At 47.3% G+C, this 24,560-nt stretch overlaps 1 protein-coding gene across 1 annotated transcript in view; it reads left to right on the top strand.

Moving 5' to 3' along the window:
* Window positions 1-20,384, top strand: part of shc1 (SHC (Src homology 2 domain containing) transforming protein 1) — a gene marked incomplete at its 5' end in the record, with an annotated part of 25,298 nt that extends 4,914 nt beyond the window's left edge. Inside the window, 9 exons of the mRNA XM_079502566.1 lie at window positions 1-107; window positions 5,187-5,240; window positions 6,048-6,099; window positions 7,985-8,111; window positions 9,894-10,044; window positions 11,006-11,063; window positions 13,195-13,314; window positions 14,174-14,448; window positions 19,983-20,384. The exon at window positions 1-107 is cut by the window's left edge and continues 10 nt beyond it. Of these exons, the coding sequence (XP_079358692.1) occupies window positions 1-107; window positions 5,187-5,240; window positions 6,048-6,099; window positions 7,985-8,111; window positions 9,894-10,044; window positions 11,006-11,063; window positions 13,195-13,314; window positions 14,174-14,448; window positions 19,983-20,111 (1,073 nt within the window). The 3' untranslated portion in view covers window positions 20,112-20,384. The remainder of the gene's footprint in view (window positions 108-5,186; window positions 5,241-6,047; window positions 6,100-7,984; window positions 8,112-9,893; window positions 10,045-11,005; window positions 11,064-13,194; window positions 13,315-14,173; window positions 14,449-19,982) is intronic.
* Between the last annotated feature and the right edge of the window lie 4,176 nt (window positions 20,385-24,560).

Genomic DNA, 24,560 nt, shown 5'->3' with positions numbered 1-24,560 from the left:
GCCTGTCGTCCATCTTGGGGAAGAGCAACCTCCAGTTTGCAGGGATGACCATCAACCTGACGGTGTCCACCTCCAGCCTCAACCTGCTGGCTGCAGACTGCAAACAGGTGAGCAGCCTGGAGTTGTTCTCCAGAACAGCCAAACCCTCCCGGAACAGCTGGGCCAACGTTGAAGCCACTGACGGGATCAAATGTCTTCTAAATCCATCCATCCATCTTCAACCGCTTATCCGTAGTCGGGTCGCGGGGGCAACAGCTCCACCAGAGTGCTCCAGACTTCCCTCTCCAGAGCAACATTAGTGACTTCCTCCTGGGGGATTCCGAGACGTTCCAAGGCCAGTGAGTCGATGTATTTCCTCCAACTGCGCCTTGGTCTGCCCCGGGGTCTCCTCCCAGTGCAGACAGTTTTCTGAAAACCCCCATGTTTCTATATCAGTCAAACATTTTCATGTCAAGGACCCCCAGAATTATCTGTATTTGGCCACGGACCCCCATCTGAAAATATGTTGTTCCAGAGACCCCTCAGAAGCAAAGATTTTAGTTAAAATGTTCACTCTGTAATAATATATATTAAAAGATTTGAGGCACATTTTCACGATTTTTCAAAAATAGCAGCGCTATGAGCTGGGGGGTCCCTGGAACAACATATTTTCAGATGGGGGTCGGTGGCCAATTACATTCAAATTTGGGGGTCCTTGACAGGAAAGTGTTTGAGAATGACTGACAGAAACATAGGGGTTTTCAGAAAACTGTCAGGATTTATAAGACATTTTTTAAATTTCGACATCAGGCCTAAATGGGTTAATAGCCAAATCGGTGGGGGGTATCAAAAGCAGAGGCTTTTGATTACCCTCCCCCTCAGTAAATCCTAGTGTGGATAAACAGCCTGCTGCGTGGCAGTACTTGTGGTCGTGTTCATTGTTCATTAGCTTTTTTGGCCGCGGCTCAAGAGTCTCATCTGTGAGCTCCGCTTCTCTCCTCTCCAGCCAAGCACTTCATCATGTGCAATACTATGATTCAGTGTCGCTGCGTCAGCCGAGGTTTCCAGTGTAGGAGAAGCTCGTTGAAGAGCACAAGTTGAACTGTTTATTTTACCACTTGAATGTTATATTACTTATTTAACCCATGGGTGGGGGGGTTCAGTTCCAGCTTCACCCAGCTGAGGGCCGCTCAGACGGTCTTGTTGATGAGCACCCGGAGCTGTTAGTGTATTCTGCGTGTCTTGTCCAGGGACACTTGGGACACTCTTAACGACAAAGAACCTTGATACTTGAACCAGAAATGGGATGCTAGCGTTCACGTGGGTAGGCTTTTCTTATACTTGGTTTGCGTGTCGCGCTCGATAACGTTCCAAGTTTCAAGCATTCTTCATTTGTTACATCATGTGTACTCAAAGTTCACAGGAATATGCTGTGCACACCGCTGTGCACACCGCTGTGCACACCGCTGTGCCGTTGCTTTTTAGTGGTGCCGACCCACGGCAAAAAAAGATCAAAGAAAGGACACATCAAAGTGGCCGCACACACTTTAGCCCAGTGCCAACGTTGATTAAGGCGCTCGGGTGACACAGTGGCAAACTCGCTGCCCACCACGGCGGAGGCTAGGCGCTTGAATCGCCTGCGGTGTATCCGGCTTCGTTGAGTGTCTATACCAGGGATATTCAACTAGATTAGGCGGGGGGGCCACAACTGTAGAATGATTGTGTGTGTGTGGGGGGGAGGGGGGCGCACTGCATGCGTGCTCCTTCTCCAAATGCATTTTGTGCCCAAACACAAAGATGTATGATACATTTGTGCACAGTAATGAGCAGGATAATATATGACACGCACACACACACACAGCTTGTAGATCTGCTATTTTTTTTTAATCGTGAAAATGTGGCCCAAATTTTTGAATATATATTATTTTCAGAGCGAGTGTTTTTAACTCACACACTTGCATCTGGGAGGTCCCTCCCTGGACCAACATATTTTCAGATGGGGGTCAGCGGCCAAATTCAGATTTTTGTGTTTTAACTAAGCATTATATTATACTTTAGTTATTGAAAAATAGCAGATCTACAAGCTCATAGCGCGCCACCGAGTGGCGCGCTACGAGCTTGTAGGTCTGCTATTTTCGAAAAATCGTAAAAATGCGGCACACATCTTTGAATATATATTCTTTCAGAGCGAACGTTTTTTTTTTTTTTTTGACGTCAGGCCTAAATGGGTTAAGGGCCAAGGCTATTGGACATACTGTACATCTTGTGTACCACCAACTCAGCGGCCATGTGGAGATGAGATTTGGAGGACTTCCACCAGTGGCGCGTACTGAATATAGCAGATGAAGCTCACGAGGCTCTTTTGGGTGCGCGGCGCAACGAGCAGCCAAGTATTAATCAGACACCAGAGTGTGAGAGTGAGTCGCTCCCACGTTCTCTCTCTCTCAAACCTCCGCCAGGGAGACTCTGACTGCTCCCATGTTCTCTCTCTCTCAAACCTCCGCCAGGGAGACTCTGACTGCTCCCACGTTCTCTCTCTCTCAAACCTCCGCCAGGGAGACTCTGACTGCTCCCACGTTCTCTCTCTCTCAAACCTCCACCAGGGAGACTCTGACTGCTCCCACGTTCTCTCTCTCTCAAACCTCCGCCAGGGAGACTCTGACTGCTCCCACGTTCTCTCTCTCTCTCAAACCTCCACCAGGGAGACTCTGACTGCTCCCACGTTCTCTCTCTCTCAAACCTCCACCAGGGAGACTCTGACTGCTCCCACGTTCTCTCTCTCTCTCAAACCTCCACCAGGGAGACTCTGACTGCTCCCACGTTCTCTCTCTCTCAAACCTCCACCAGGGAGACTCTGACTGCTCCCACGTTCTCTCTCTCTCAAACCTCCACCAGGGAGACTCTGACTGCTCCCACGTTCTCTCTCTCTCAAACCTCCGCCAGGGAGACTCTGACTGAGTCGCTCCCACGTTCTCTCTCTATCAAACCTCCGCCAGGGAGACTCTGACTTCACTTGGGTTAGGGTTTGAGAGTGAGTCGCTCCCACATTCTCTCTCTCTCAAACCTCCGCCAGGGAGACTCTGACTGCTCCCACGTTCTCTCTCTCTCAAACCTCCGCCAGTGAGACTCTGACTGCTCCCATGTTCTCTCTCTCTCAAACCTCCGCCAGTGAGACTCTGACTGCTCCCACGTTCTCTCTCTCTCAAACCTCTGCCAGTGAGACTCTGACTGCTCCCACGTTCTCTCTCTCTCAAACCTCCGCCAGTGAGACTCTGATTGCTCCCATGTTCTCTCTCTCTCAAACCTCCGCCAGGGAGACTCTGACTTCACTTGGAGTGTGAGAGTGAGTCGCTCCCACGTTCTCTCTCTCTCAAACCTCCGCCAGGGAGACTCTGACTTCACTTGGAGTGTTAGAGTGAGTCGCTCCCACGTTCTCTCTCTCTCAAACCTCCGCCAGGGAGACTCTGACTGCTCCCACGTTCTCTCTCTCTCAAACCTCCGCCAGGGAGACTCTGACTTCACTTGGCAAACAAGGTACAGCAGAAACTTGGCTCTACTGTATAATGTGTCTCAGTGGAGGACTGAGGGAAGTTATGAAACCTGCCTACCTCATCGATAGGCAGGTTTGGTCATTGCAAACACGATGAACCTTTTTTTTTTTTTTTTTACGATATTTTTGGGGGGCTTTTTATACCTTTTTTTTATTGATTGATTTACAGTAGGTTGGCAGGAAATGAGGAGAGAGATGGGGGGTGGGGGCTATAGCGCACGTAGGCTACGCTATTGCAAATGTAACGCCCGGGATTCGAACTCGGGTCTCCCGTGTGAAAGTCCAACATCTTAACCACTAGACCAAAGGGATTGCGGTGCCCCCTATGGATGAAATGGGAATTGCTTTGGGCTCTCCGTTGATTAAACCACCCTCGACATGTGAATGAAATTTGGGGAATGTCCATGGATCGGACATTCCGTTGGTGATTTGTGTAATTTTTTGTAAAACAGGCCCCTCACACTAACTTTGGACGCCGATTACAGCCGAACGATACGGATTATGTGGTGTTTTAATCGGATAGGTCCAGAGATCATGTGTACCTTTTTTTTTTGTGAGATTTGCACAAAAGCTGTAGGTGGAAGAGCAACAAGTGTGTTTTGAAGAAAAGTCGAAATGGTGGAAGATCTATTCTGACGCAAATGGGCGTGGCCTATATGGGGAGATGCGTCATGACCCAAGGAATTTAGGGAAAGTGAGATTTTACGACCTACGGTTCAAGAGTTATGAGGCGAAATGTAAAGTGGGCTGTTATAGCGCCACCATGACTGATTATTTATTACATTAATTTTAATAATTATTATGAACCTCCCATCCAAGTGTTGTAACAGTAGCTCCGACTGTTTCTGAGAGAAAAATACTTGATGTGAGTTTTCGCATTTTCCGAGTCGCACTGATAAATTAATTATTAATCAATAATTTGTAAAAGTGAAAAAGGGCTTCGTTAAGACCTCCCTATTATTATGGTCAATGCCTGTGTGAAAAGTCTGAGCCATTGGTGCAGCCAGTGAGGCGCTACGACAGTGTTTCAGACATTCATTCAGATAGACATGTTTCAGACATTCAGACAGACATTGTCAGATGATGATGTGAGTACTTTTTCCACCACTGATGGTGATTGTTGGTAGGCAGGTTTCTGAACTGTCCACAGCAGCCCACCAATGAGACGCGGAGTGAGAAATGGTGCCATCAGTGAGGACCAATTATATACAGAGATGAGGTTGAAAATGGGTGAAGTGCTCTTTTAATGCAATGGCTGTGCTGAATGCACTCACGCCATTAACGCAGAAATGCACACCTTTTTTTTAACACACAAATGCTCACATTAGCACAAACCACACGCATAAATACACACGTATTAATGACACACACACACACACACACACCATTAGTGACATGATGCTGTTATTGATCAGGTTGGTAAAGACCTCTCCGACCATGGGAGGACCATGGGATTGAAATGGAGGAAAAAGCACTTTTCTCCTCTCAACCCTCACCCATTCATCTCATTCAGTCCTTCATGTTCACTCATGTCTCTCTACCCATCTCTCTCTCTCTCTCTCTCTCTCTCTCTCTCTCTCTCTCTCTCTCTCTCTCTCTCTCTCTCTCTCTCTCTCTCTCTCTCTCTGTCTCTCTGTCTCTCTCTCTCTCTCAACAGATAATAGCCAATCATCACATGCAGTCCATCTCCTTTGCGTCTGGAGGAGATCCAGTGAGTCACTCAACCTCTGCCCTCTCTCTCTCTCTCTCTCTCCTCCTGTCGTCCGTCCGTCCGTCTGTCCGTCCACCCACCCATCCTTCTGTTAGCTATCTGTCATCTTCTCTGTCCTCTCTGCTGTTCTTCCATCCATCTAATAATTAATATCTCATCCTTATCTCTGTCTCTGTCGGGCAGAAACCTCCCAGAACCAAATAAGAGTTCAAAATGTTCGCTCTGAACGAATATACAGTATATTCAAAGATTTGCGCCACATTTTCAAAAAAATTCAAAAAAAATAGCAGATCTACAAGCTCATAGTGCGGCACTCGGTGCCGCGCTATGAGCTTGTAGATCAGCGTCGCGCGAAAGCAACACAATTAGCAGATCCACAAGCTTGACGTTCTTGTAGATCTGCTCCTTTTGCTGTTTTTAAATGAGGTTTCCACCCGACTATTTAGCTTTTCCTCCCTTCTTTATTTAACTCCTATTGTTTTTTCACTGCTATCTTGTCTTTCTTTCTTTCTTTCTTTCTTTCTTTCTTTCGTCCTTTCTTTCGTCCTTTCTTTCTTTCGTCCTTTCTTTCTTTCGTCCTTTCTTCCTAATACTTTTCTCTGTACAGTGTGTTGTTTGTCCAGACCTCTTGTAAACTAACTTATTTCCTTGTTGGTTTCTGTTCACCTCAGTTCTTGTCCTAAATAAACATGCCTTCCATCTTTGTTTACTCCAATTGATTGTCCCTGTCCTCCTTTATGTCCCTCTCTCTCTCTCTCTGTCTCTCTCTCTCTCTGTCTCTGTCTCTCTCTCTCTCTGTCTCTCCAGGACACAGCAGAGTACGTAGCATATGTGGCTAAAGACCCCGTCAACCAGAGAGGTGAACACTTCTACAATTATATAATAATTACACACGTTTACTATCCTTATATCACCCGTAATGTTTCTGAACGCTGTTGTTCAGTGGGTAAGTGAGCAACACTAAAAGCTATTTGCCAGCTAGCTATATGTTTAGGAACAGTGTGGTTCCCAAACGTTTTAGCTCAAGTCCTAAAAGGCAAATTTTGACGCTTGCCTGGGACCCAAACTAGTGAAAATAGCAGATCTACAAGGTCACAACGTGTCGCATTATGAGCTTGTAGCTCTGCTATGTTCACTACTTCTTGAACGAGTTTTTATTTATTCATCGAAATTATTATTATTATTTTTTTCATTTGTGAAAACGGTGGAATCGTTTGAGATTTGTTGTGATTTTTTTGCGTTTTTAGTATAATATATACTGTACACATTTAAATGTAGGAAAAGGGGAAACAAAAGTACCCAATGATGGGTCCCGTCCTCCGACCCACTGTTTGGGAAACAGTGGTCTAATTAGCTAGCTACAGTACATCAATTTTTCAATTTAGGCATTTAGCAGACGCTCTTAATCCAGAGCGATTTACAGTAAGCAAGAACAAAAACATGGTAATACATCACATACATAAAAATAGTCATCATGAATCATACGTAAGCTAAGAACCTAACAGTGGAATATCTATATAATGAAACTATGTGTATACTATACACTATAGAGTGCCTACATAAAATGCTATCTAACATTGAAGCTAACTTACACCTAAATGCAGGTTGTTTGGCTTTGGACACACACTCACACTGAGTGATTGAATAAAGCTACGAATGAATGGAGATTCCCACGAGCTACCGTCCGTCCGTCCGCTAAACGTCAGCATTCACAGACCATCACGAAAGCGTTTGGCATGGACCGAACATGCACTGTCACAGCGGAAAGCTGTTTCAGCTGTTCTGTCTTTAGACTTGGCAAATATTGAAATGTAACACGAGATCACTTGGACCCGGTGTCCTGGAGAGGAATGCGTTGCATTCTGTCTACAAACAGTGGGAAATAGTGCTTTTACAAACTGCCAGATAGGCTATTCTATATGCACAGGAGCCAATTGGGCCACTTCCTTAGTTCACAGGTGTTACCAAAGACACTAATAAAAGCTCTGTTAGTGTAGCACAGTGGCTCTCAAAGCTTTTCTTTTTTTTTAACCCATTTAGACCTGAGGACGATTCTACAAAATTGTCTTCTAAGTCCTACAAGTTTTCTGAAAAACCTATGTTTCTATGTGAGTGGTGCTAAACCTTTTTCACATCAGATCAGAATTATCTGTATTTGGCCGCCGACCCCCATCTGAAAATATGTATTTCCAGGGACCCCCCAGAAGCAAAGATTTGAGTTAAAAACGAGTTAAAAAAAGATTTGCGACACATTTTCAAGATTTTTCAAAAATAGCAGATCTACAAGATCGTAGCGCGGCACTCGGTGCCATGCTATGAGCTTGTAGATCTGCTATTTTTGAAAAAAAAATAGCTTAAATATAACATAATTATTAAAATACCAGAATGGGTTAATGTCAAGAACCGATCCATAACTCTTGAGAGTGTACAAATGGAACCGAAGTCCATTCGGTTCCATTTGTACATATCCGCGATGGTCATTAGTTACTTTAAGAGGGAAGAGTATTTGAAGTGATCAAACTTGCAATAGAATCTAAGTTTAGAAGCATATCTTCCGTAAACAAGAATAGTCTCAGAAATGCCATAAAAGAGGTTGATGCCTCAAATCTGTGATTTCTTCAGCTTGGTCGGCTGTTATGTGGAACAGCAGCAACAATAGGTTTAGACTACTGATCATACCTAAAACATCATTATTGTATTTTCAGTCATGAGGTCTTATTTTTGCTCTATTTTCCATGTGTCAGCGTGTCACATCCTGGAGTGTTCGGAGGGTTTGGCACAGGAGGTGATCAGCACCATCGGTCAGGCCTTCGAGCTCAGGTTCAAACAGTACCTGAAGAACCCTCCCAAACTGGTCACGCCCCATGACAGGTACGCACGCACACACACACACACACACACACACACACACACACACACACACACACACACACACACACACACACACACACACACCATACAAGAACAACACCGCCCTGCACAAACACAACAGAACTGCATCAGTACTCAGGCAATGACTCAACAACATTAAAGGAACATTTGGCCTTATTTCAACATCATTTCACACTTTCATATAATTATGGGTTCTCATTTGATGGGTTTGATATGCATTAGGCCACAGACCCCCATTTGATACCATTTTGTTTAATCTCCCCCCCGATCCCCCCCCGATCTACACTGTTAACTTCAGTGTTCATTTAAATCTGAGTGCCTGAGTGGGTCCATTGGTTTGTTGTGTACACAAAAGACTTGAAAGAGCCTCCAGCGAATGCCAGCCTCAGGCATGTCTGGAAAAAAACATAAATTAGGCCTGACTGCCGCCCGGCCCTGAGTTGATCAATCAAAGGCTTCAAGCCACGGCAGACAAAATGTATTTGTGTATTACTGTGATGGCTTTTTAAGATCAACCCGTCGATCGCGTTCCACCGGTTGGTTACTTACTTACCCCTGGTCTACACGCTCTTTGTCTCAGAGGAAGTTTTAGTTTTAGTCTTTTACTTCTGGCTCAAACTGAAGTAAACATCCTTTTCTGCTGCTCGCTCAGATTTGTCTGGAACGTTTGAGCTACCGTCGCCTACAGTACCGTCGCTAAACAATTCACACCGCTACCAGCAGGGGTCACCAACATGTCCGTACACGGACTGTGGCAAAGACTTGGCCTTGTCCGAATTTTAGTCAAATTTTAGATTTTCTGTTTTACACGCCATTATGTTCTTCTTTCGATCATAACACCCACTTACTGAATGTCAGTCTCCAGGTTTTCTTCAGAATATATATGGCAATTATTTACTACGAACGACTCTATGGCACATTAGGAGTCCAACTAGTACTACTGGTTCTCAAATGTTTTATTTGCAAAGACCCCCTTAACTCTGAGAGCGTTCAAATGGAACCAAATGGACCCTTATGGGTCAATTTTGTTCCATTTGAACACTCACGTGCACAAGTATATCCGTATAAGTATGCCTATACGTGCATCCACATTTATTGTACATGTACAACGCACTGATGTGCACACACAGGCACACTAACGTACGCGCACACACACACACACACACACACACACACACACACACACACACACACACACACACACACACACAGGTTCCTGGAATTTAGATACATAGAAAAATAGATTGATGCACAGCTGTTGCAGCATGCAGCTTAGTTCTGGTTTCTGGGTCTAGATTTAGTTGATCTGAAACTTCAGTTCATCTCGGTTCACTTCTGGTTTTCTCAGAATAGCCACCGCCTGAGAGTGCTTAAAAGAGTGTGGCCAACCATGTATACATAATGATATATGACATTTCTGTTTCTTGTGAGCTTGTAGATCGGCTATTTTCAGAGCAGGACACCCATGTGTAACTAAGCATGAAATGACATGTCTTAGTTCTACTGGATCTCTTCTCCACTACCCCCTCCATAACATTTAACATGAAATGACATGTCTTAGTTCTACTGGATCTCTTCTCCACTACCCCCTCCATAACATTTTAGTCTATATATATATAACTTTTTTTTTAATGAAAATTTTCAATAGATTAAAGTCATAGTTTTAGTCATCATCGCTGAATTTTAATTTAGTGGTCAAATGTCTCTCTCTCTCTCTCTCTCTCTCTCTCTCTCTCTCTCTCTCTCTCTCTGTGCACTCAGAATGGCTCCGTTTGACGGCTCAGCGTGGGAGGAAGAGGAGGACGAAGGCGCCCCTCCCGCGGAGGTTCCGTACTACAACAACTTCCCTGGGAAGCAGCCTCCTCCCGGAGGCCTCGTGGACATGAGAGGAGCCCGGCCCGGAGCCACGCTGGTCTGTACCCCCATGATGATGCATATCTGACCGTGTGTGTGTGTGTGTGTGTGTGTGTGTGTGTGTGTGTGTGTGTGTGTGTGTGTGTGTGTGTGTGTGTGTGTGTGTGTGTGTGTGTGTGTGTGTGTGTGTGTGTGTGTGTGTGTGTGTGTGTGTGAGCTCCAACATAGTGACAAATATTGTCATATTGGAGGATGAAAACCTTCTCTTCATAGCGGTCTAGTTGTACCATGGCTTTGCATCGGTCCCTGTCACGACCCACCTGTCCCCACTCCCAGACAGGAAGTGAAATTTCACTTGTAAATTCACTGTACGAGCCCTTTGTACTTAAACATGCATGGCTTAATCTTGGCAGGAGATCTGTGCAGGATCAACCAGGTAGGCAGGTATAATCAGGTATAATCTGATCAGTAGACCCACCCCATGATCAATGGTCTGGTTCATTCAGAAATCTGCATGTCATACAAAGAACTTGACATGAACAGTTACTCACCAAAAACGGTTCAACAGAACGTCCTGTTGAACCTTCAAATTAAAATCATCGTTGTATGCGCGTGTATGAATGCACGTTCAATCTTCACCGGCGCGCCCTGTTAAGTTCCATAAGTGACCGTTGTTTGGGCGGAAACGGTGCTAATCTGCTCAATAAAATGTTACCCACCCACGTTGACTTCAGTACTGCCCGTCCCCGACCCTGTGTACTTCTAAAAGTACCCCGTGGGTACCCGCCCGGCCCGTTGCAGGACTCTGGTGTGTGTATCAGTGTATGTATATTTTACGTCTCTCTTTCTTTCTCTCTATGTGCGTGCGTGCGTGCGTGCGTGCGTGCGTGCGTGCGTGCGTGCGTGCGTGCGTGCGTGCGTGCGTGCGTGCGTGCGTGCGTGCGTGCGTGCGTGCGTGCGTGCGTGCGTGCGTGCGTGCGTGCGTGCGTGCGTGCGTGCGTGCGTGTGTGTGTGTGTAGCCCTATGGACAGCCAGGACAGAATGACATTCACAAGCAGCCCCTCCCTCCACTACCAGGTCAGTTGTCCGTCTGCCAACAACTGTATAATACGCACGTAATTAGCCCTTCGCTAAACCACCGCCCCCAAAAAGTGATTGTCCAATGCCAATCCCTATAGTTTAGCAACTGTTGCTATGCAGGACAAGCTTTCGCCACCTCATAGCTGTCGGTGTTATTTTGCATAGCTGTGTTGTTGAACACACAGCTTAACGTCAGGAAAGTTACACGACTGACCCGCCCAGGAGATGGCAATAACACTAATGACCGTACAGTAGTCTTACTGTGCAACATGAAGACTCCTGTCGGGCGATCGTTAAAGTTGATGTTGGATACTGTTTCTCCCTTCATGTTCTCGTATTTCTAGTTTATTTAAATAATGTCATGCACTTTTGTCCAGTGCATAGCCTACTGCAGGCCTGGTTGACTAGATTTCGAAGACATTTTGATGCTCTTGCTACTGAAATGATCGATTATTTATGCAGAGAAATCCCTTCATTTAACATGCATCTCAATGGGGGAGAAGGACAGTCATTTAACATGCATCTCAATGGGGGAGAAGGACAGTCATTTAACATGCATCTCAATGGGGGAGAAGGACAGTCATTTAACATGCATCTCTATGGGGGAGAAGGACAGTCATTTAACATGCATCTCAATGGGGGAGAAGGACAGTCATTTAACATGCATCTCAATGGGGGAGAAGGACAGTCATTTAACATGCATCTCAATGGGGGAGAAGGACAGTCATTTAACATGCATCTCAATGGGGGAGAAGGACAGTCATTTAACATGCATCTCAATGGGGGAGAAGGACAGTCATTTAACATGCATCTCAATGGGGGAGAAGGACAGTCATTTAACATGCATCTCTATGGGGGAGAAGGACAGTCATTTAACATGCATCTCAATGGGGGAGAAGGACAGTCATTTAACATGCATCTCAATGGGGGAGAAGGACAGTCATTTAACATGCATCTCAATGGGGGAGAAGGACAGTCATTTAACATGCATCTCAATGGGGGAGAAGGACAGTCATTTAACATGCATCTCAATGGGGGAGAAGGACAGTCATTTAACATGCATCTCTATGGGGGAGAAGGACAGTCATTTAACATGCATCTCAATGGGGGAGAAGGACAGTCATTTAACATGCATCTCAATGGGGGAGAAGGACAGTCATTTAACATGCATCTCTATGGGGGAGAAGGACAGTCATTTAACATGCATCTCAATGGGGGAGAAGGACAGTCATTTAACATGCATCTCTATGGGGGAGAAGGACAGTCATTTAACATGCATCTCTATGGGGGAGAAGGACAGTCATTTAACATGCATCTCTATGGGGGAGAAGGACAGTCATTTAACATGCATCTCAATGGGGGAGAAGGACAGTCATTTAACATGCATCTCAATGGGGGAGAAGGACAGTCATTTAACATGCATCTCTATGGGGGAGAAGGACAGTCATTTAACATGCATCTCAATGGGGGAGAAGGACAGTCATTTAACATGCATCTCTATGGGGGAGAAGGACAGTCATTTAACATGCATCTCAATGGGGGAGAAGGACAGTCATTTAACATGCATCTCTATGGGGGAGAAGGACAGTCATTTAACATGCATCTCAATGGGGGAGAAGGACAGCTTGCCCTGTCTCCTCGCTGCTAACGTGCCTATTGGACAAGGACGGGTTGGGGAGGACTTAGCGAAGGGCTAATTGATATAGTGCAGACTTTTTCTCAACTCTTTTTATGCACACACACACACACACACACACACACACACACACACACACACACACACACACACACACACACACACACACACACACACACACATACACACACACACAAAGATATTTAGACTTAGTTGAAAATCACTGCACTAGGCTCTTCTGATGCCACTGATATACAACAGACCTCTAGTGACCTCTAGTGTCATCTAGTGTTACTGCTTCAATATACAACAACAGATACACAGAAACAAAATGCAAGACATCATTGAAATACCCCTCCCTTTATCTCACCCCCTCTCTTCTTCCTTTCTTTCTTTCTTTCTTTCTTTCTTTAATAATTTCTTAATTTCTTTCTCTTTTTCTCTTCACAGTATTGTCATGAATTAAGTTGTTCTTTGTTTTTTTTCCCCCAGTGGGAGCCAAGGAAGGTGGGCGGGAACTCTTTGATGACCCATCATATGTCAACGTGGACAAACCCCGCCCCTCAGCCGCTGCAGCCAATGGGAACACTCACAGAGATGCTTTTGACATGAGTGAGTTTAGCGTGTCTTCTCCAGTCTTGTGCGGGCATGCCAACGGCTCGGTGTGTCTTTCCCAATCACATGCACATGGGTCATACCAGTACATTTTTATTGCTTAATGTCTTCTCAGAATGATAGCTATTAAATTAAATACAGTAATGCTCAAGGATCACTCACTATCTTGGACTAGTGGAAGAAGTAATTTTATTAAGTTTGGTCAAACTTAACACATTTTCTGCCTAAAACGACATTGGACAAGTTATATAAAAAGTCACAGATTGCCTAGAACGACATTGGATGAGTTATTAGTTTATAATGCATCCAGTATTGCTAGTATTATCTTTACCGGTTCTTGGTGCCTCCGTCACCTGACAACGCTTTGCTTCCGTGTTGTTGACGCCATTGAATATTTTCCCTCCGTCCACACTATCTATCGCTTATCTCGGAATTGAAGCTCAAATTGAGGTGATCATACAGAACATCGATGTTTTAGGAGCTCAATAAAAACATAGAAGTGGGGAAAATGGAAGGCTTCGCTTCCGCTTTATCGCGTACTCATGATAGACCTTCCGTTCTCCAGACTCTATGATGGAAGCATATTTGAAAATTGCGAGAGGCAACAATCTGGCAACGCGAGACTAGATATAGGAGTGACGTCCCGGTTCACCTGTCCTCCTTGTTCACCTGTTCTCCTCGTTCACCTGTCCCCTTGTTCACCTGTCCTCCTCGTTCACCTGTCCCCTTGTTCACCTGTCCCCTCGTTCACCTGTCCCCTCGTTCACCTGTCCTCCTCGTTCACCTGTCCTCCTCGTTCACCTGTCCCCTTGTTCACCTGTCCCCTCGTTCACATGTCCCCTCGTTCCCTCTCCAGAGCCCTTTGACGACGCGCTGGGCGTCTCCGGTCCGGCGGTCTCCTCCTCGGGGCCGGGCGGTCCGGCCGTCTCGGCGGCGCCCCCTCTGGTGGAGCAGCTGCAGTGCGAGCTGTGGTTCCACGGCAGCCTGAGTCGGCGGCAGGCGGAGCGGCTGCTGACGCGAGACGGGGACTTCCTGGTGCGCGAGTCCGGGACCACGCCGGGACAGTACGTCCTCACGGGGCAGCAGGGGGGACAGCCCAAACACCTGCTGCTGGTGGACCCAGAGGGAGTGGTGAGTGAGAGCACATACGCACACACACACACACACATTTTATAACAATTCATTCATGTCCACATACTGTAAGGACACAAATTAGTTAAGCCAAAGGTGCAATATAAGATTACATTCACAACTGGCACTCGACGGGTGTCGCAGTGGTACAGTACCTGCCCGTTACCACAGGCATGTACTGTCTGATACAAAGTCTGATCGGACCCTACAAAACCGCCTTGTGTGCTCAGATCAACACTCCCAATCTTCTGCCATAGTCTGAAAACTCACCTCTTCAGACTCCATCTTGGCCCGTAGCACTTGCACTAGCCTCGACGACCTTACAGGCGTATGCAAATGCTGACATTTACTGTATGTAATTTAGTTCTATTTCGTCCCTGCTGACCGCTTAAGCACTGAATACGTCCCTTCGCGCATGCGCCGTCGAGTATTTTATACCAACAATGTAAATTTTGACCCCATGATGACCCGGAGTAGTCTATATCTTCCGTCGGTCTACAGGGGCTCAGTCCCTAATTTCTTCTCGCTCGCCGTGTGAGAACCAAGTTTGCACCGAGCTGCGATGTGTTGCTATGCAATGCAATATGTAGCCTATGGTGCCTGCCGAGTCGCTGGTAGTTCCGTGACCGCATCGGTCGGAGTAGCGGCTGTTCGCCCTCCAGGAACTGCGACTATGGATTTTCTTTTACTCCTCTATGAGTGGAGTTTATTTGGATTCGCGTGGACGCGGTAGCGTCCAATCTCTCTCGCCGGTAATGAAGGCGAACAAAACCTCCCTGGACAAAAGGTACGTTATCGTCTAAAGCGGTGCTATCCCCGCTAAACAGACGTTCAAATTATATGATATATTGCATCATGGCATAACCTCTTGTGAGTAAAGGCTGCGTTTGCGCCACCTCCCTGCTCCGCATACGAGGTTTGTTTGACGGTGAACGCTAACAGACGTTCAAATTATATGATGTATTGTATCATGGCATAACCTCTTGTGAGTAGAGTCTGCGTTCGCGCCGCCTCCCTGCTCCGCATACGAGGTTTGCTCGACTGTGAACGCTAGCGCTTATTATATGCGACTATAAGATTTGCCGAAGGATAAGAACACTGTCATATTACCTTCGTTTGATAAACACGCTACTTTGCAAGCTTTGGTTAGCCCCTGCTGTTGATGGCAAGCGCTGGCGCTCCATTCTCCCAGCAGTCAGCATATAACTTATGATATAAGTTAAGTTAGTTAAGGCTAACTGTCATTTTCTGTTTGGCAAGCCTTGCTGGCCAAAGCCATATACCGATAATATTGGCAGCGATCAAGCTTAACTGCTTTCGCGTATAGCTTGTCTTCTTGTTGTTGTTGTTAATAATAACAATAACAATTTGTTATTATTAGCCCGGTACAGGAGCAGCTACCTGCGTCCTCCCAGGGTATTGATGTGGCTACCAGTAGTTTGTAGCTCAAGAGTATTAACAGCTATTGGTGTACATAGCTTGTCTGGTTATTAACCCAGCTGGCCCCCAGCAGTGGGCCTCGATACTGATGCTGCTACCAGTATGTCTGGAGCTCAAAGCTCTATTAACAGTTTTTTGCGTATACAGTGGGTACACTTTGTTCTTTCCCCACAGGTGCCCCTGGGTACCTTTTTTGGGGCCTATTAGCCCAGCTGGTCCCCAGCACAGGGCATCTGGCGCTGCTGCCAGCGTAGCTCACAGCTGCTACCAGTAGCTTAAAGCTAAAGGTGTTTATGAACAGCTATTCGTGTAGGCTATAGCTTGTCTTGTTGTTAGTAGCCCAGCTGGTCCCCAGCATTGGGTCTCTAACTGGCGCTGCTACCCGTAGTTGTAGCCCAAGCGCTTATTATACTATTTGTTATAACAGCTATCTGTGTATAGCTTGCCTTACTGTTTATTGGCCCAGCTGGTACAGGGCAGGCAGCGTATGCGCTCCTCCTCCAGCATACAGCCTCTAGTTTGATGTTACTTGCTACTAATCGTTTGTTAGCTCAAGCAGTTATTAACAGCTATTGGTGTATAGCTTGTTCTGTTTATTAGCTGCAGCTGATACAGGCAGCGTACACGCTCCCTTCCTTCAGCAGGCGGCCCCTATCGGTGGAGCTATTGGTTGTAGCCTTTTCTCCAGTTTGTGTTGGTTTATTTAACCAAACTTTTGGCTGGTGTAGGCAGCGTTAGTGCTCCCTCCTCCCAGCATGAATGCGTAGTAGTGCCTTGACTAGCGCATTGGAAGTGTCTTTTGTTTCGCTCTGGACTAGCAAACATAAATAATAATGCACTTGGAGTTTGGATAAACGTCATAGTGCTGTGATAAACGTTCGCATAGGAAACACTACAGCTGCTACATAGCAGCGTCCAAGCCTCGACTGAAGGCTACTTTATTATCATAATTTATAAGTAAGCCTCAGCTGGGGGTACAGGTAGCGTGCAAGCTCTCCTTCCCCACCGCGACCATGCAGGTCGCACAGTCTAGCTAACAGCAGCGTTTGTGCGCTGTTCCTATGACGCACTTTACATCTGGTTAAATCTCAAAGTGCTACAATGAGCATTTGCATAAAACGTAAATGCATATTCACATGCTGCGGCAGGTATAGCAGCATTCAGTTGTTTGATTAAGTTATATGCCGATCTAAGTTAAAGCCTCTGCTGGTACAGGCAGCGTATGCGCCTCCTCCCCCCAGCATATGGCCAACACCTAGCAACCAGTAGCGTCCGCGCCCTGGGCTAGTTGGGACTGGTGTGCACCGGCCGGTCCAGAGGAACCGGTGCCACCACAACGGAGAGCTCCCACTTTTGTACCTCGAAAGCCTCTGCTGGTACAGACGGCGTACGCACTCCCTCCAGCATATGGCCAACACCTAGCAACCAGTAGCGTCCGCGCCCTGGGCTAGTTGGGACTGGTGTGCACTATGCCGATCTAAATGAAAGCCTCTGCTGGTACAGGCTTGAATTGATGGGACCCAACAGGGTTATGAAGTTCATGCTCTGCTCTACAGCACTTCCTGCCGTACCTGAGAGGCAAGCACATTCTCATACGTTCGGGCAACACCTCGACCGTGTATCATGTAAGTCATCGGGCGGGGCCACGTTGCTTGGCTGCCGTAGGTGTCTATAGACCCCCTGACTTGTGCAGCCCCCCCCCCCCCCACGCCTGATCAGCCTATGGGCAAGTTATCTAAGTGGAGAGCGGGACTACATGGTAGGCTCTCTCCCATCAAAAGCTTCCATGAGGGGAGCGGTACCCCATCCAATGGTGGTGAACACTAATCAGAGGCTACCTCGGCAGAGCGGAGGTGGACCTCCTCACCCTAGAGTCGCTGACTCACTAACCTCTCCGGTTCTCCCTAACGGAGACATCCAGCCCTCCGGGCCAGGACGCAATGGTCCGATGGTTTCATAGAACCTGAACGCCACAAATGGCTGTCAGCCCGCAGGCCTTCATGCCACATAGCCAGTATGAACAGAACGACCTGCATCGTTCCTGACACACACATGGCCCTAACTAGGCCACCGCCCACAGGGCACTATCCTTTTAAATGCGCACTGGCCAGAGGCACTGTATATGCCTCGCCACTGCCTCTGATACGACCAGCGCTTCAGAGAGTTCTTTAGGAGGGTCACACCATACTTCTGGTTGCCCCCCTCCAGCCAAGAAGTACTTGGTTTCCTCTGCTGAACAGACCCAGTCGGAGGACGCCATGGCGTCTCCCCGACAGAGGTCTCCTCAACTGGGAGGCGGTCGTATATGGCATTCAAATGCTCGACGCCCCCAACTGTGCGTTTGGCCGCTGGCAGCCCTGAACCGCTGCCGAGCAGCTGTGTGGAACCAGCCAGGCATGCCACCCTGAATTCAAGGGTGCCATGACATCAGACTACGGTACGATAACCGATGGAATCTATTTCCAACTGACGTGAGGGTCAGAGCAAAGACCTAGTGCGCTGCTCTGCCTACCTTTCTGGAGTTCCGCAGTCCCTCCTAGACGAGGGCCGATCTCCTACTCTAAAAGCATAAGTAGACGAAATATCATGTCTATATGCTAGAATCAATATCGCACAGCCACAGGTGGGGAGCCACAGTCTGGTGTCCCTCTTCCTGATGGGGGCTCTGAGGTTGCATCCTCTACGAGCCCTGAGAACTCCGGCACAGGCTCTTCCCTAGTGCGGCATGGTCTATGCAGGCCTCCCTTTGAGCCCTCGGCACGGGCGGAGTTTAGAGTGTCAAGGAAGACGGAATTCTTCCTGGCCATTACCTCAACGTAGCGTGTCAGTGAGCGGCACGCCCTGTTTGTCAGTGACTTGCGTCTGAAGCAAAGCTCAGACGGCCTGAGTGTCTCTGTGGCCGAACACAGTGTTCCTCCTGAGGGTGCTGTCACATACACACCTCAACCAGCCTATACGGCTAGCACAGTCTTGCCCTCCACCAGAAGAGTGGATTGACAAGCGGGAACTATTGCGCCCAACGTGGGCCCTGAGAGCCGCTTGTTAGACCTGCCGCATGCATTCGGCGGTCAGAATGGCTGTTCCGTTGTGACGATGGCCCTTCCAAAGGCGGCGCTCTCTCCAGACAGCGCCCGCCCCACACTATTGTGGATGCCATTAACCACGCGTATGGGGCGAGTAATCGTACCCTACCATTTGGCGTGAGGTGCCACTCTAACGGGAGCGTCCCCACATCATGGGCTGCCCCGAGGGAAGTACCCCTGGAATATATCTGCCGCTGCCTCATGGGCATCACAGCGAGTTTTCTATGTTCCACTGGGTGAGTGTTGCCACTCCCCACCCGCTGGACGTGGTCCTCTTACGAGAGTCCTCCGATTCTACTCCTTATGGCTTGGGATCAGGATTCCTCGTGACCTTGTTGGTATTGGTCATTCAGTGCTTAAGCACCGCCTCTGGCGGTCAGCAGGGACGAAATAGAACGTAAGTTACGTATGTAACTATGGTTCTATGAGTCCCGAATGACCGCCAGAGCACTCTTGTCACTCAGAATCCTCGTGGTCTCGCGAGAAGATTCTGTAGGGACTGAGCCCCTGTAGACCGACGGAAGATATAGACTACTCCGGGTCATCATGGGGTCAAAATTGACATTGTTGGTATAAAATACTCGACGGCGCATGCGCGAAGGGACGTATTCAGTGCTTAAGCACCGCCTCTGGCGGTCATTCGGGACTCATAGAACCATAGTTACATACGTAACTTACGATTTATGAGTTGGCATTTTATTAGATTTATAATTTAGCATTTATTAGCACATAGCAGTTTATAATGTATACTCATAGCCTCACTGTACAGATAATCTACTGTTAGGCAGATTTTAGGTTCTTAGCTTGCTTATTTTTCTTGATGACTATTTCTATGTATTTGATGTATTTCCATACGTTCTTGCTTTCTGTAAGTCGCTCTGGACTAAGAGCGTCTGCTAACTGCCTACATTGTGATCTGGACTAAGAGCGTCTGCTAACTGCCTACATTGTGAATTGTAAGTAAAACATCAGAGTATTTTTTCCTCACCACTGGTATTGTCTCCTCCTCAGGTTCGTACCAAAGACCACCGCTTCGAGAGCGTGAGTCACCTGATCTCCTATCACATGGACAACAGGCTGCCCATCGTCTCGGCCGGGAGCGAGGTGTGCTTGCAGCAGCCAGTGGAACGCAGGGCCTGAACATACCACACACACACACACACACGTACACGCACGTACACACACGTACACGCGCAATCATACGTACATTATGCACATAACAATCATACATGCGTTCTGGCGGAAACCTTGTAGCAGACCTTTACTTTTCAGGAAACAAAAAAAATAAAAATAAAAAAAATGGCCTGTGTTCCAATGCATCCAATGTAGTCTCAAGCTCTTTTTGCTCAAAATGGACGGTATATAACCCACGGGAACCCACTTACCCACTTTCAGTGGTTAAGGGGTGGGGTGGAGTATTGGGGTGGAGTACAGGCAGGGGTGGAGTATTGGGGTGGAGTACAGGCAGGGGAGGAGTATTGGGGTGGAGTACAGGCAGGGGAGGAGTATTGGGGTGGAGTACAGGCAGGGGTGGAGTATTGGGGTGGAGTACAGGCAGGGGTGGAGTATTGGGGTGGAGTACAGGCAGGGGAGGAGTATTGGGGTGGAGTACAGGCAGGGGAGGAGTATTGGGGTGGAGTACAGGCAGGGGTGGAGTATCCGTTCATGGCCAATGATGTTTTTTATCGGGGCGGGGTGTGTGTATCGGGAGGTGTTATGCGAGGCTCTGTTGGAAATAATGAGTGTCCAATTTTACGTAGGAAATCTTCCCCCCTGATATCCACCTCAAAGATGTTGAGAACGTTTTCACAAAGAAATGTTTCAAACATAGCAGAAATATGCCTGGTATACAAGCTCACAGCTTGTAGGTTGGCTATTTTGGGGGCGTGTGTCGCTACTTTTTGCCGTGACACTCTTGTACTACAAAGTAAGGAGTTATATATAACAATTGAAATATAACAAGATACGAGGTTTCCGCCCGACAACGATATGCAACGATAATTATGCACATAACAATCATACATGCATATATGCAAGCGTTGCACAGACACACACACACACACACACACACACACACACTCATGTCACAGACCCATTGAAATGCAATCAATGCAACTCACACTCCAATGCAACGCTCCCAAATACACAGTGATGCAAAAACATGCACGCACGCACGCACGTACGTCACACACACACACACACACACACACACCCCTTTATATACTCTGTACAACACACAGCAACAACACTACACACACACACGACACAGGAACGACAGCCAAAAACCAGAATCTAAAGACTCCTACCAGTTCCTCTGCCAAATCACCCGTGCGCCGCTGTCGCCACAAAGCCCCAGCGTTTCCTGGAAGCCAAACTTTGACCTTTGACCTCCCCGTCCCTCCCAGCCAATCGCGGCGCACCATCCTTCGCCCCGCGGACGTGTGCTTTTCTCCTTCTATTGACTGCAGTGGTTCTCAAACCGTTTGAACTTCAAGGACTCTCCCCCCCCCCCCACCCCCCCCCCCCCTCGACTCAGAGTGTATGAATGGAACCAAATGGACCCGTACGGGTCCATTTGGTTCCATTCATACACGTCTCTGTGTTACCGATCCGTAACGGTCCCATTTGGATTCCTAAATATCAATCACATAGCTGTGGAAACCCACCCACCCCGCCTGGACCCACCCCTCAAGGACCCCTGTGGGGGTCCCCGCCTGGACCCACCCCTCAAGGACCCCTGTGGGGGTCCCCGCCTGGACCCCTTCACTTTGAGAACCACTTGTTCTACTGCGGCTTAACTGTGAAGCGGAGAGGAGCGCAAACGAAGAAAAAATAAACCACATGACACTTTTTCTACGAAGAAACGACACAAAAAAGAAAAAGCGACAAACATGCAAAAAAAAACAAAAAAAACACTGAAAGCTTATTCTAAAAAAATATATAAAAAAATGGAACAATCGTAATCCAGAGAAAAGTATGAAAATATTGTGATGATTGTCGTTGGGAGCTGGTTTTGACAGAGGCGGGACATAGAGGAGGAAGGGACCCTTCTTCCTGCCTGTGGACCTGTCCATCTTGACAGAGGCGGGACATAGAGGAGGAAGGGACCCTTCTTCCTGCCTGTGGACCTGTCCATCAATGGGACATAGAGGAGGAAGGGACCCTTCTTCCTGCCTGTGGACCTGTCCAGAGGCGGGACATAGAGGAGGAAGGGACCCTCCTTCCTGCCTGTGGACCTGTCCATCTTGACAGAGGCGGGACATAGAGGAGGAAGGGACCCTACTTCCTGCCTGTGGAGGCGGGACATAGAGGAGGAAGGGACCCTTCTTCCTGCCTGTGGACCTGTCCATCAGAGGCGGGACATAGAGGAGGAAGGGACCCTTCTTCCTGCCTGTGGACCTGTCCATCAATGCCAGGAATGCTTTTTTCTTTTTCCCCGCTTCAGAGAGACTTCATCAGCCAATCACAACAGCTCCCCCGGGGAAAACACAATCAGCCTGGCGATGTATTATGCATAAATGAACACGTTTGTTATGTTAAACCAATCGAATCAGGAGACCCCCACGCCGCCACCCACAAGCCACTCCCCCCTTTAACGACTATCTTGAACTCTTGCGCCCTCGCCCTCTGCGAGGCAAGGTCGCATTGCTATGCCAATGGTCGTCATCAGCTCCTGTCCGTTTTGTATGTTTTTAATTATTTTACCTTTTTTTTGGAATTAATTCAAATGGGCGTCCCGTCAGAGAACAGGACGCCATTTTAACATTGGACGCTCTGGGTCCTCCCTATGAACACATACACACGCACGCACACACACACACACAGGTACCTATACACACATCCTCCATCATGCCAAAGAACACCCGGACTTGGTTTGCTAAAGGCGGAGGAAGCCATGAAGCTAATCAACAAAGACTAACTTGCCATCTTTACGTTGTGTGTGTGTGTGTGCGTGCATGCGTGCGCTTACATGGGGCAGATCGTTTGTACAGAGAGAAAGCCATGTCTATATATATATATATATGAATATATAAAGACTGTTTTTGTAGCGGGGATAAAAACCATTGGCATGACGCCTGAAATATGATGTCATCTGAAAACTAAAGGCGGAGTTGACGTTGATGCAGTAAAAAAAAAACGGTGCTTTAAGTCACACGCTGTCTTGAGGACTGTTTGCAAGTGACAATCGATGGCCGACACACGTGTTTGGAGCATTTAAGGATATATCGTTGAAGTGAGCTATCGTGCTCCTTCAGACTGCGTTGCACGACAACAAGTTGAAGCAATCAACGAACGAACGAACGAACGAACGTCCCTCTGAGAATGTGACGCCAGCTAGTGGCAATAATATTAGTTGAGGTGACCGACCACCACACCAGGCTGCCTGCCTTTCACAATAATATTAGTTGAGGTGACCGACCACCACACCAGGCTGCCTGCCTTTCACAATAATATTAGTTGAGGTGACCGACCACCACACCAGGCTGCCTGCCTTTCACAATAATATTAGTTGAGGTGACCAGTCACTGACCACCACCACACCAGGCTGCCTGCCTTTCACGGCTGCCACTCGAGGGAATGACAGATTTTTTTTCTTTTTCATAAAGCGTTTTGAGACGGAAAGGCGTGAAGGTAAAACGTGAGCTTTAAGCCCATTAAGATCTGAGGACACGATTCTACAAATGTCTCCTAAATCGTAAACAGTTTTCTGAAAAACCCATGTTTCTATATCAGTGGTGCTCAAACTTTTTCATCTCAAGGACACTCAAATATATTGTATTTGGCCGCCGGAACCCCATCTGAAAATATGTTGTTTCAGAGACCCCCCCACCCTCCCCCCCATAAGCAAAGGTTTGAGTTAAAACTTTCAGAATATCATATTCAAATAATTGCACACATTTTCATTTTTTTTCCAAAAAATAGCAGATCTACGAGCTTGTAGGTCTGCTATTTTTCAACAGCTCAAGTTTAAAATAATGGTTAAAGTGGTTAAAAGCTATAAGGTGACACAGATGCGTCCTCAGCTCTAAATGGGCTAAGCCCTGTCGTAGCAATCAGGTTTTAGAGTCGTCTTCGCAAACGAGGAGAGACACTCTTCCGCCACCTTCTGTGGTGGCGGAACCTCTGTTCTTCTTTTTTTTTTTACTTGTGCCTTGTTTTACTGGATGCAGTCACCTGGTGTACTTAATACAGTGACACACACACACACACACACAAATACACACACACACGCATCAGTCCAGTGATGGCAATCTCTGCACATATCTTACTTTCAGCCCGTGTTCACGCGGTATCCTGATGTCACCTTCCTCCGGGGGGCGTATTTCCTGGTCGCCTGTAAATATAGCATCCATACCGATTTGGTCGAGTGTCACATACGAGGTCCGTCCCGATCGGTGGGCTTTTTGTATTGGGTCCTGGATCGACATTCTCGCGGGTATATTCAATGATTTCCTTTGATTTTAAAGGGAAATCTCGTCCAAAACTTTCACCGTTCAACCAGGGTCATAGCAATGGGCTCTATGCACACACACACACGCCATTTTGGAAGGAACTTGGGTCCCTTCCCTACTTCCTTCACAGGTGCTT

The sequence above is a fragment of the Electrona antarctica genome (genome assembly GCF_951216825.1).
Source record: "Electrona antarctica genome assembly, chromosome: 6".
NCBI classification, from domain to species: domain Eukaryota; kingdom Metazoa; phylum Chordata; class Actinopteri; order Myctophiformes; family Myctophidae; genus Electrona; species Electrona antarctica.
This window is presented reverse-complemented; position numbering and strand designations above follow the sequence as displayed.